At 34.4% G+C, this 12707-nt stretch overlaps 1 protein-coding gene across 2 annotated transcripts in view; it reads left to right on the top strand.

Moving 5' to 3' along the window:
• KIAA1328 (KIAA1328 ortholog) overlaps window positions 1-12707 on the top strand; it is a 161884-nt gene that overhangs the window by 802 nt on the left and 148375 nt on the right. The window contains exons 2-3 of one of the 2 annotated variants that reach the window (XM_074352265.1): window positions 5070-5105; window positions 5813-5955. In XM_074352265.1, the coding sequence (XP_074208366.1) occupies window positions 5070-5105; window positions 5813-5955 (179 nt within the window). The remainder of the gene's footprint in view (window positions 1-5069; window positions 5106-5812; window positions 5956-12707) is intronic. The other variant, XM_074352266.1, reaches the window with a different exon arrangement.

Below are 12707 nucleotides of genomic sequence, written 5' to 3' on the forward strand. Positions count from 1 at the left end.
GGTGGTATTCCCAGTTCAGTATCTATGATGAAATGTGTGACAAAACTGGTTCTTTTCCTGGGTTAGGAAGACTGTTCCAGCCTTATCTTTGGTCCTGATAATATACTCATTTTTGTTAGAGGAGCGTTACATGAAAGGAGGGCTTTCACGGTAGGACGTCTGCAGAGGCAAGTCTTTTTGCTGTTTGCTAGTATTGGTGATGGCATTGTTGGAGGCATTGCTGTTAATTTTGGCAGAATTATTCTTTGCGCATTCTACTTAGCTCTCAGTAGAACTTACAAAATATCATCAGTTCTCCTTGTTGAGTTACTAGGATTCAAGTGTCATGCCGTGAAGAGAGAGGTATTTTTCATTTCTTGCCACTCAGTGTTTAGTGTTAAGCACTTTCTAAACATAATTACCACTTGTGTCTTATAGGTTGGTGAGAATCAAGTGAAGGCGTGTCCATTCACTGTGGATAAAAGTACATTAGTGCACTGTGCAAATTAAATATTTTTTTTCTTTACCTATCAGAAGAGTATGTGCATCGGGAGCAGCTGGACTGACTTAGAAAGTCAGGAAATTGGGATGAGTCTGATTTTCTCATGAAACATTGCCTCTGCAATGTTAGAATTTTGTGATGGAGGAGATATTTGAAGATTATTAGCTTATAATGTGCTTCTGTAGTGTAATTGTTTTCATAACCACCTATGTGATTTCGATTATTATTCCCTAACTTTCTGTGTAACCAATGCTGTTGTGCTGATACAGAATATATCAGAATGTTCTGATATAGAATGTGTGTGGAGTGTAGGGTGGAGAGACTGATTTAGTAGGTATGTAAACTGAATGTAAGCTCTTAGTGTTAGCAGCTCTGTACTCTCACGTATTCATGTAGTCTTATTACTCCCTATTTCACATAGCAGTCATATATCCTCCCTTTCCTTTTACCTTCTCCCTTACTCTAAAAATTAATGTAGAATACTCATCTTCCCATTGACAGTGAGGAGTTGAAATTATATTGGGAAAATGGTAGTGATTATATTCTGTAGACATTCAGATATTTGAAAGGAATTGCAAGGTTATCAGTATCACCTGTTTCCCCTCCCAGTTCCACATAATGGCCAAGTAATATACAGCCTCAGATATTTTCATTGTAAATCTCTATAGCATATAAAAACAGTGTCAAATATAAATTTGTTACTGAATCTTTGCTAAAAAGTATAAGGATAATTATGAGTCATTTGGTTTAGTGTCTTTGATCTCTTTTTCCTCTCACATTGATGACTTCCTAGACCACCCCAAAGCCTTTATAGTTAGTACTTTGAATAGAAAAGACCAAAAAGTAAATCCTGTAATCTGGTATTCTTTTCACACTATTGAAAGATTTTCAGTGCTTTGCCTAAACAGTTAGAGAAATGTAATCAAGACATTTCCCAGTCCTAGATGTTTCCATCAAGTGAGAACAGATCATCTATGACTGAATGTCACCTTCTTCATACGGTTGTTCTTACGAGTTCTGCATCTCCTGCACAGTATGAGTCAGCAGTACTGTTTTGCACAAGGTGTGTCTTTATATCCAGTGTATAGACAATGAATATACCATGTTGTCATTTTAAGGCCTAAATCTGCAAATAAAATATGCCCCTTTGGTCATAAACTGCTTTCCTCCTTCATTATAGGTCTTGGTAATATCAGAAGAAGTTAGTGTTTCTGCAGTATCTAAATTTGATTGTTTCAGATGCACTCAAGTGTATTATCATTAACAGTATGGTTAACTTGATATTAACAAATATGAACTGTAAAGGACCTGGTCAAAACATTGCAGCAGCTGTAATCTCTGCCATCCTGAGTTTTCAATTAAAAATAGAGACTTTACATTGATGTTAATATACTACCCAGGAAAATCATCTTGGTCAATAGTATTACACATGTTGCTGGTAGGTGATTCAAACTCATGAGGGTAGGGAAGTGTGGGCAGTATTAAATGTATTTTCTTCAGCTCCTGGTGATCTAGGATGGGTACACTTCTTCCTCTCTACCACTCTGCCTTGGGTTTCTAATTCCTACTTTAATTCTGGGGATTTGGATAGATTGGTACCAGCATTAAATGTGCTTTATAACTTGCTGTACATGTCTTTTTGAGGCACTTCCAAATGAATTAAGGTGGCACACAGAGCCTAGTAAGAGGTTTAATATACATTTGCTGTATATTGTGTCTCTTTGACTTTCCTATAAAATATACGTTTGTTGGGAATCTTTGTATTTGAAGAAGGTAAATATTTGGATTCCTAAAATAATGAGATGAAGATAGATTACAGATGATTATATAGGATAGGATGGATGGAGGCAATTTCAAATATTCTTGTTCTTATTTTTAAAAACTTTTGTCAAGGTCAGTTATTTAGCATTTTTATATTTGAAAAGGAATTTAGCATAGATGTAGCTAATGGGTTTTGCATGCATATTTTGAGTGGGACAAAGAGAGAAAGAAAACACTGAGTTGTTAGACAGTGCCTCATAGGATTAGGTAAATACCAATTTCAATTGTCTGTAGATGGTTTACTATGAGCCAGACATTCTTTGGCCTTAGGAGACACAACATTGATCAAAACAATGCAAATCTTCACCTGCTTGGTGCTTACATTTTAGTGAAATGAGATGAGTTTATGAATAAGTAAAATATATTGTCTGTCCAATGATTGTAGGTGCTGTGGAGAAAAATAAAGTAGGAAAAGGGTAGCTCTCATGGGTTTTTATGCCAATACTATTCTGTTTTGATTACTGTAGCTTTGTAATATAGTTTGAAATCAGAACGTGTAATACTTCCAACTTTGTTCTTCTTTCTCAAGATTACTTTGTCCAACTGGGGTCTTCTGTGGCTCCATACAAGTTTTAGGATTGTTTGTTCTATTTCTATGGAAAATGGCATTGGAATTTTGATAGGGATTGCATTGAACCTGTAGGTTGCTTTATGGACATTTTAACAATATTCTTTCAGTTCGTGATTGTGGACTATCTTTCTATTTGCATCTTCTTCAGTTTCTTTCATCAGTATCATATTTTTCAGTGTGTAGGCCTTTCACCTCCTTGGTTAAATTTATTCCTAGATATTTTACTCTTTTTTGATGCAACTGTAAATTGGATTGGTTTCCTAATTTGTCTTTATAGTTGGTGGTTCTTGTATAGAAATGCAATAGATTTTTGTATATTGATTTTGTATCCTGTAACTTTACTGGATTTTTTTCTACTAGTTCTAACAGTTTTTTGGTGGTGTCTTTAGGGTTTTTTATATGTAATATCATGTCATCTGCAAGTAGAAGCTTGTGGAAGGCTTCTACAGTTTGTTTTTCTTAAAGAAATAGGAAGCAAAGTTATTAGGTTAGAGTAAGGATGGAGGGAAGTCGTATCAGATTTGAGAAGAGAGGAGAAAATATAAAATACTTGATAAGCTTCCAAATCAAGATGTAGCTGAGTGGGGTCCTCAGTGACATCCAGCTGTGAGCAGGCTCCTTTGTGAACGTTCTAGGGAAGTGTATATGTTTTCCAGGACTCAGTAACGTTAGCCTTTCCATAGGTCATCCTTGGAGATGGAAAATATTCTGCACATTCATCACTACTGCATACTCCAATTGAAGACACTGCCATGTGGAGCATGTCCTGAGTCATCTTGAAGTTTTTCCCCCGGGTGCTTTTTCCCATGTGTGCATTTCCAACAGCAAATAATTAAACATTTATTGAATACCTGCAGTGTATGCAGTCCCAAGGGATATAAAAAATTAATCTGCTGTTAAAGAGCCTGCACAATTTCATTTTCTAAGGCTTTTTTTTTTTTCTTAGATTGGGAGTCAGTGAATTTAGAAATTCTCTCTGCTCCAGTGTTAAGTTGCTATCAGTTTCCTTCCTAGTGGGATCTAGTTTTTTGTTTCTTTGCTTGTCTTATGTGCCTCTTAATTTCTAAGCTCCATCCGTGCTGTCTGAGGGAATTTAAAGTTTTTAAAGATACCAGTTTTCAGCCAAAATCTTGAAGCTGTGATAGCACATGTACTCCTGCAGAGAGCTGTTAGAAGCCACCTGGCGGCTCAGATAGCACCACCTTTGTGTTCCTAAATTCCTTTAGGGATTCTAGGCATTTCCATTCAATATTCCTTGAAAAGCTTCCATTACTAAGATTGACCCTGGACTTAAAATGTATTGACTTTTTGAATATGTTATAACTCCACTATTTTACTCCAGCCTTTTCCTGGAAGGAAATAGTTAATATTAGATTTGTCTACAGATCTTGGAAAATAAAATGTTTTATAAAGTAACAGAAAACTTTGGAATTTTCTAGATCATTTGGAAAAATTTGTTTAGACACTTCCTTCCTGGAAGTGTAATAGAAGGCTATCAAATTGTGAACATTTCTGGATTTAGATTTAGTTCTGAATAATATTTTGTTTCTGGAAAGTAAACTGTCTTATTATATTGGTTCTCTTTCTATAGCAGTGTACTGATCTTAGCCTTTCTAAATTTCTCCTTTTGAAATTTGAAATAATTCTTTTTGTCTTAAATTTCTTCCACTTGTTAAAGAGTAGGGCTTCTTGGAACATTTCATGAATGTGCTGCAGGAGAACAAAAAATGTTTTTGTGTTCACATGATTGACTTGCCCTCAGAGTGCTTGTTCTTCAAAGCTAATGCTCATTTTGAAATTACTTACTTATGCCTAAAATAACTTGTCAGGTCTCCAATAATGAGCAAAAAGGAGCACTTAACTCCTTGTTTACAAAAAGAAAGAAAATGAATCTAACTGTAGAATTTATATTGTTGGCTATCTCACTTGGGAATAAGCATGGGTAAAGTTTTATGGAACTAGACCTCCCAAAATTTTTGTGAAACAGATAGTTGTGAATATATAAAGATGAGCTTTAAAAGATTATTAATTTTGCTACATTTATTTTAATTATGTTGCCTTCTGGTTTTGTTTTTGAAAGATAGTTATAAATTTCCAGGTCAAAAGAAATTACAAATTATAATAGAAATACAGAGCAGCAGCATTTGGATATTGGTTACTCTTTCCCAGCATTTTCCTTCATGCCTTCCTTCACAGTTTCTGATGAAGAGCAATCAGTAGTATATGTTCCAGGTATGATTTTCTGTATTAATTTGGTAGGCTTCCTTTGCTGCTTAAGAGATAGGAGAAAATAAAACATTTGGAAAACTTTGTAAGCATAAATAAATTCAGAACGGTTCATCATAACCTAATTTATTTTAATATTTGGTATGACTCTACTAAGGTTTGAAATACTGCCTCAAAGGCTGGCTGGGCAAGTCAGCTTTTGATGAATCTATAAACTTCTTCATTCACATATTAAAAAGCAAGGGATGCTTCTCTTATTTTTCATATTACAAATAATAATCTAAATTTTATCTTTCAAAGATAAATGTGAAAACTTGTTATAGGGTTTATGAAGTAGACTTTAAAGTTTACTGGTTGTTACAAGATAAGTAGTAAAACTAAACCGTTGGAGACATCCTAATTATGTGAAAAATCAGATTTTTAATTTCCAGTAAGTTAAGTTATGTATGGCATGTTGTAGCTGATTGGTTTTAATATAACTTACAAATATTCACATCCCCTTTTAAAAATATTTCAGTTGAATCTTTAGTCAAAAAATAATCTTTTCACAGTTCGTTATTTATTACAAGAGCTTTAAAATAAAGCTTATAGAGTAAGAATTTTCCCCGTCAAGTCCCATAATGTAGAATATGTCAAGGAAGAGGCTGGTGGAGGTAAGGTTTAAGAGAATGAAAAGATAAAATTTTGAAATCTTGTTTTATGGAAATTTTTAGGAATTTCTGCAGAAGGAAACATCAGATCAAGACAGAAGATGGTGAATCCAAAAGCTGATGTTAAACTTAAGACTCCCAGGGTGACTGCTGCTTCAGTCTCCACGGAGTCCTTAAGAGGTGCAGGAGATTCTGTAGATGGACAGGTCAGTAATTTCTTTTTTTCTTTTTCTTTTTTCTTATTTTCCAATCTTTATAGATGGTGACCAATAAGTTATTTTTCTGTGCTGACACTAACTGATAGATAAAGGTATAAGAGCCCTTGAACATTATTTGATCTACAAGCATTTTTAAAAGATACAAAGGACTCTAAGATACTTTGTTTAGTATGAGTATAGAGTGTGTATATTACTCAAAGGTTTTGTTCCAAAATGTCTAGGCTTGCTTTCAGTGTTAGTTAAAAAACACTTATTGTCTTATTATGTCTTATTATTTACATCCTAATCTGTGTGGAGTTAATAAGTCATATTGATAATTTTTTCTTTTCTTTTTTTTTATTTTTTCTTTTTTATGACTTTTGTTCATCTGAATTTGTTAATTGATGATGAATAAACCTTTGTATACAAGAAAACTGCTTTACTAAAACAAAATTAGCCTGCATTATTATTATTATTTCCTTCACTTGGCAAATAATATCATAAAGACTCTTTATAGTTCGGTCATTGGTTTGTCTCTTGTCTTTGCCTCTGAAATGGTGTCTGTGCATTCCTTTGGCACATGCCCTATCTAATTGGTTTATTTTACTTTTTGTTATATTTTGTTTCCCCAACCAGAGTTTAAATCAGGGTTTGGCAGTCTATGACCTCTAGGCCAAACCCTCTTCTGCCTGTTTTGTAAATGAAGTGTTACTGGAAAACAGCCATGCTCATTCTTTTAGTATCTTTGTTGCTGCTTTTGTATTACAATGGTAGAGTCGCTATAAAGACATGTGCCCACAAAGTCAAAATCATTTACTATCGATCCCTTAAAAAATTTTTTTTTAAATCCTTGGTTTATGTTCTTGAGTTTATGATATTTCCAATATCTGGTTTGTTTCTAATTACAGTTGACTCTTGAACAACAGTGGGCATTAAAGGGCATTCATTGATTTCTGTGCAGTTGAAAATCTGCATAAACTTCTGACTCCCCAAAACTTTAATAACAGCCTGCTGTTGAATGAAAGCCTTACTAGTAACATAAATGGTCACTTAACATGTATTTTGAATGTTCTATGTATATCTACATATTTTATGCATTTATGATACACCTTTTCCTTAATTTTTTTGGTATTTCTAGGCTATGTTGTCCGTCTGCGAGCTTCTTCAAATTGTTGTAAATCTCCAAAAAGTTTTCCAATATATTTGTTGAAAAAAATCTGCTTGTAAGTGGACCTGCACAGTTCAAACCCATATTGTTCAAGGGTCAACTGTGTTATGTTTAGTTGTCTACAGGATTTAACTGTGATTAGCTCAAAAGTCCTGTTTGTGTTACTTACATCCCCAGTGTATCCACTTCATAGTAGGATCTGAATAGTTGAATTTGCAAGTTCTTTTCAAAAATTGAAAGTACTTTTTCATATAATGGTTTGTGTGTTTAATAGTGAACAGAAGCTATTCCTCATTTGTGTCAGCTCCTAGCAACCACAAATCTGCTTTTAGTCTCTATATGTCTTTTCTGGACATTTCACATAAATGGAATCATCTAATGTGTGACCTGTTGTGACTGGCTTCTTTCACTTAGCATAGTGATTTCAAAGTTCGTCTGTGTTGTAGGTCATTCCTTCCTTCCTTTTTATGGCTGAATACATACTAGCCGAAGGACATTTGGGTTGTTACACTTTTTGGCTAGTATGAATGATGTTACTATGAACATTCGTATACAAGTTTTTGTGTGGATGTATGTTTGCAGTTTTCTTGGGTATACACGTAGAAGTACAATTACTGGGTCACGTAATAATTCTGTATTTAACCTTTTGGTGAATTGCCACAATGGCTGTACCACTTCACATTCCACCAGGAATGTATAAGGATTCCAGATTTTCCACATTCTCACCAACACTTTATATCCATCTTTTTTATTTATAATTGTCCTAGTGAGTATGAAGTGGTATCTTGTTGTGGTTTTGATTTGTATTTTCCTAGTGGCCAGTAATGGTCATCTTTTTGTGTGCTTCTTGGCCATTTGTATATGTTCTTTAGAGAAATGTCTATTCAGATCCTTTTCAATTGGGTTATTTGTTTTCTTATTGATGAGTTGTAAGAGTTCTTTATAAATTCCACCTCCAAGTCTGTTGTCAGATACATGATTTGCAAATGTTTTCTCCCATTCTGTGCATTGTCTTTTTGGTTTCTTATTGGTGTCCTTTTGAAGCATGAAAGTTTTTAATTTTGATGAGGTCCAACTTACCAATGTTTTTCTTTTGTTGCCTGGGCTTTGTTGTCATATCTAAGAAATCATTGCCTAGGTCCCAAAGATTTATACCAACATCTAAGAGTTTTATAACTTTAGATATTACCTTTAGGCTTTGATCCATTTTGATTTAATTTCTGTATATAGTGTGGTCATGACTCAACTTCATTCTTTCTTTCGCATATGGCTTTCCACCTGTCCCAGCATCGTTTATTGCAAAGACTGTTCTTTCTTACTTGATTGTCTTGACACCCTTGTTGAAAATGTGTTAAATAAATGTAAGCATTTATTTCTGGAAACTCAATTCTGTTCTATTGATCTATATTCTATTTTAATATTAATACCACACTGTTTTAATTATAGATTTGTAGTATGTCTTGGAATCAGGAAGTATAAGTTCTCCAAGTTTGTTTTCTTTTTCAAGACTGTTTTGGCTATTCTGGGTCTTTTGGTTTTGCATAGAAATTATGGAATCAGCTTGTCAATTTTGGCACAAAAGTCAGGTTGAATTTTGATAGCAATTGTGTTGAATCTTTAAAAAATACACAGTTTTTAAAGGTTACTTTCCATTTACAGTTATTACAAAATATTGGCTGTATTTCCCATTTTGTACAATACATCCTTGAGCCTATCTTACAGCCAGTAGTTTGTATTTCCCTCTCCCTCTATAGTGTTGAGTCTTCAGATCAATTTGGAGAATACTCTCAATTTAATATTAAGTCTTCCAGTCCTTGAATATGGTGTGTGAAATGTATTTCTGTTTATTTACATATCCTTTCATTTCTTTCAGCAATATTTTGTAGTTTTTGGTGTATATACCTTATATTCCTTTTGTTAAGTTTATTTCTAAGTATTAAGTATTTTATACTTTTTGATGCTACTATTAATGGAATAGTTTTCTTAATTTCATTTTTGAATTTTTCACTGCTAGTATATGGAAACAGTTGATTTTGTGTCCTGCAACCTTTCTTAATTTATTTATTAGTTTTAATCTAGTAGTTTTGGGTAAATTCCTTATAATTTTCTAAAGATAAGGTCATGCCATCTGTGAATAGAGATAGCTTTACATCTCCCTTTTCAGTTTTTTTCCTTTTATTTCAGTTTGTCTTTTCAAGAGATTTAAAAATGCAACAAAAGACTTTCAGATTTAGCCACAGAGTTACCATTTCTGGTGTTTCCCATTTGATATCATTGATATTTTCCATTGCTTAAAGGACTTCCTTTAACATTACTATAGTACAGGTATGTTGGGAATGATTTTTTTTCTTTGATTTTTGTATGCCTGAAAAAGTCTTTATTTCATTTTCACTTCTGAAAGATTTTTTTACTAGTTATAAAATTCTGAGCTGTTAGTTTTTTTCTGTCAGGGCTTAATGACAGTGCTGTGCTGTTGCCTCACCTGCGATGTTTTTGGGAAGTCTGTTGTCATCCTTATTTTTATTCCCCTGCATTTAGTATGTGTGAGGTTTAACTCTAGCTACTTTTAAGATTCTCTTTTTATCACTAGTGTTTAGCAGTTTGATTATATTATGCTTTGGACTAGTTTTCTAAATTTCCTTTGGATTGGAGTTTGTTAAGCATTTTGGATCTGTGAGTTTCTGGTTTTCATTAAATTGGGAAATTTTTGAGCCACGATGTCTTCAGATAATTTGTGTCTCCCTCTCCTCTCTTTGGAGGATTCCAATTATACACATATTAGACCACTTGAAGTTATACCACAGCTCTCTGATCCTCTATTTTTTTTTTTTTTCAGTTTTTTGTTGTTGTTTTGTGCTTGTCTGTGGATAGTTTGTATTGCTGTGTTTGAAAATTATCTTCTGCATTCATCTTTTGCTACTAATCTTATCCAGTATATTTTTCGTGTAAGACAGTGTAGTTTTTAATCTCTAGAAATTCAGTTGAGGTCTTTTGCCTGTCTGGTTAATGGGGACTCCCAGAGCAAAATATTGTTCTTTTAGGATGCCATGTCAAGCAGAAATGGCCCAGTTCCTGTATCTCTGCTGTTGCCAGTCATTGGCCTTGGCATAAACAGTGCATTGGATCCTGAAGCTGTGGCAGTGGTTGTGTGAGGCTGTTAGCCAACTACACTCTTTGCAGCAGGTTCTCTCTCTCTTTTCGAAACCGCATTGTCTTGCTTTTCACAATTAAACCCATTATTCATCAGAAATTAATATCTGTTTGGTCTAAAGCTAGGGTCATGGTTCCTTTTTCCATGCTGATAGTCTTATTGGTCCAGTACAATTTATTGAGAAGACTGTTCTTTCCCCCATTGAATTGCAGTGCTGTACTTGTAAATCAGATGACTGTACAGCTGTGTCCTTCCCTTACTATTTCATCTTCTTTGGTAATCTCTATCCTGAATGTTGTGTTTATCATTCTTTTGTTTTTCTGTATCAGGGGCTGACAAGCCTTTTTCTGTTAAGGGCCAGATAGTAAATATTTAGCCTTTGTGAGACACATGGTCTCTGTCTCAGTTACTCAACTCTACTACTGTAGTGCGGAACGAGCCATGTATATGTCAATATGTAAATGAATGTGCATGTCTGTGTTTTAATAAACTTTTTTTTTTAAACAAAACCAGGCTTTGGGCCAGATTTGGCTGGCAACCCCTATCCTATATAGTCTAAACATGTATTTATTTTTTAAACAATATTTTGTTTTATATATTTTGAACTTTATATAAATGACCTCATATTGTGTAATTTGCTTTTTTATTCAACATTATATTCACAGGATTAATTTATTTTGCACATAGTTATATTTCATTTCTTTTCACTGATATTTCAGTCAGGGTTTAGTTAGTTGTTTTACCTGAGACTGTTCAGTGTAAAGACTTGTTAAATTGCTGCTAGAGAACTGGAAAGCAAAAAGGCACACTCAGTTCTCTTGTAGATAATAACTGCAAGAAAAAACCACCATCCTTGGGCTGGGAAAACAGACAGAACAAGTTGTAATTATTAAAACCTAGAAGCTTGGAAGAGGAGCCGCTTAGAGCTGGAACTTGGACCTCTGATGGGGAGTCAGCCTGACTGGCCCTGCTCTCCCTGAGGGAGACACTCTAAAGGCTGGTTCTGCCAGGGCTGGAAAAATTACAAACTGGAATCAGCCGTTCTTGCCAGGGTGAAGATCTCTGACCGGAGTGACACAGACAGAAACAGGAAGCAAGTAGGACAGAGTCTGTCCTTTCGTCCTCTAAAAATGTCTAGTTCTTCCTGTTGGCAGAGTTTAACAGAGAGCCATGAAGGAGAAGAGAGGTTTCCAGAACCTCAGCCTGAGCATCACAGAGCAGAGCCTGGAAGGGTGGGATTGAAGAAGAATGTCCGTAGGTGACAACCAGTAGCTGCAGACTTCCACTGTATAAATACACCACAGTTCAACTGCTCTCTGATTGACAAACATTTGTGTTCTCAGGTTTTTGCCTAAACACAATGCTGCTGAAATTCTTGCCTATGTGCAAGGGTTTCTCTTGTTCATTCACTACACCACTAGTAAAATTTCTTTTAACAGGTTTTCAGCAACTTTAACCATTGTCAAATCCAGTGACTTCTTTTTATATTCTGTTTAACTTTTTTGATCATTAGCACTATTTACCCCACATTCTTCTTAAAACTTTTTTCTCCCACAATGTTGTATGCTTCTGATTCTTCTCTTGTCTTTTCAAATACCAATTTTAATTTATTTGCTTGGATTAGTAGATGATTTTTAAAAACTATTATTTTTTAACTTTAAAGAAACTTTAAAACATAGAAAAGTCTAAAGAAAATAATAAAAATCTTAACATCAACAATAACATTTTAAATCTTTGTGTTTTTCTCTGACTTGAGAGTCAGACCCACATTTCTGCCTTCTTACCTAAGCACTTCTATGTGAATGTCCTCCTGGCATCTTAAATTGACCATACCTAAAATCTACAATCAAATCTATTTGATTTTTTTTTTACCATCTCCTTTTGTCCATCTCCTTTTTCTCCCCTGTCTTTTCCATCTTTGGCTATCAGTAATTCCAGGATTCACTTTAGGGGTCTTGGATTATTCCTAGCTACCTGAAGTAGTTGGACTAACCTACTTTGCAGTTACACAAATGCCAAGGTGGTTTTTTTTTTTTTTTTTTAGAGAAACATGTTTTCCCTTTTACATGTTATCTCCAGTTCCCTTGTGAATCCCTGGGCTTCATGGTCTTTACCCCTCTTAAAGATATTCAAGTACCGGGAGAACCTTTTATAGCACAAAAGATAGGATAGTACAGTAGGTAAGAATACAGACTTTGGAACCAATGCTCGAGTCTTGATTCTGCTACTTAGTTGCTATAATTCTAGGCAAGATATGTACCCTCACTGTAGAATAGGAATAATACCTACCTCATAGCATTGTTGTGAAAACGAAATGGATTAAGTGTAAAATACTTAGGATAGCCCTAATAACACTAGATATAATGTTAGCCATTATTATTACTCTGTGTTCTAATACTCTTTGAAATGAACCTTTGGATATATTGAGAGCTTAGAAACTGG

Source organism: Camelus bactrianus, chromosome 24 (genome assembly GCF_048773025.1).
Source record: "Camelus bactrianus isolate YW-2024 breed Bactrian camel chromosome 24, ASM4877302v1, whole genome shotgun sequence".
Lineage (NCBI taxonomy): Eukaryota > Metazoa > Chordata > Mammalia > Artiodactyla > Camelidae > Camelus > Camelus bactrianus.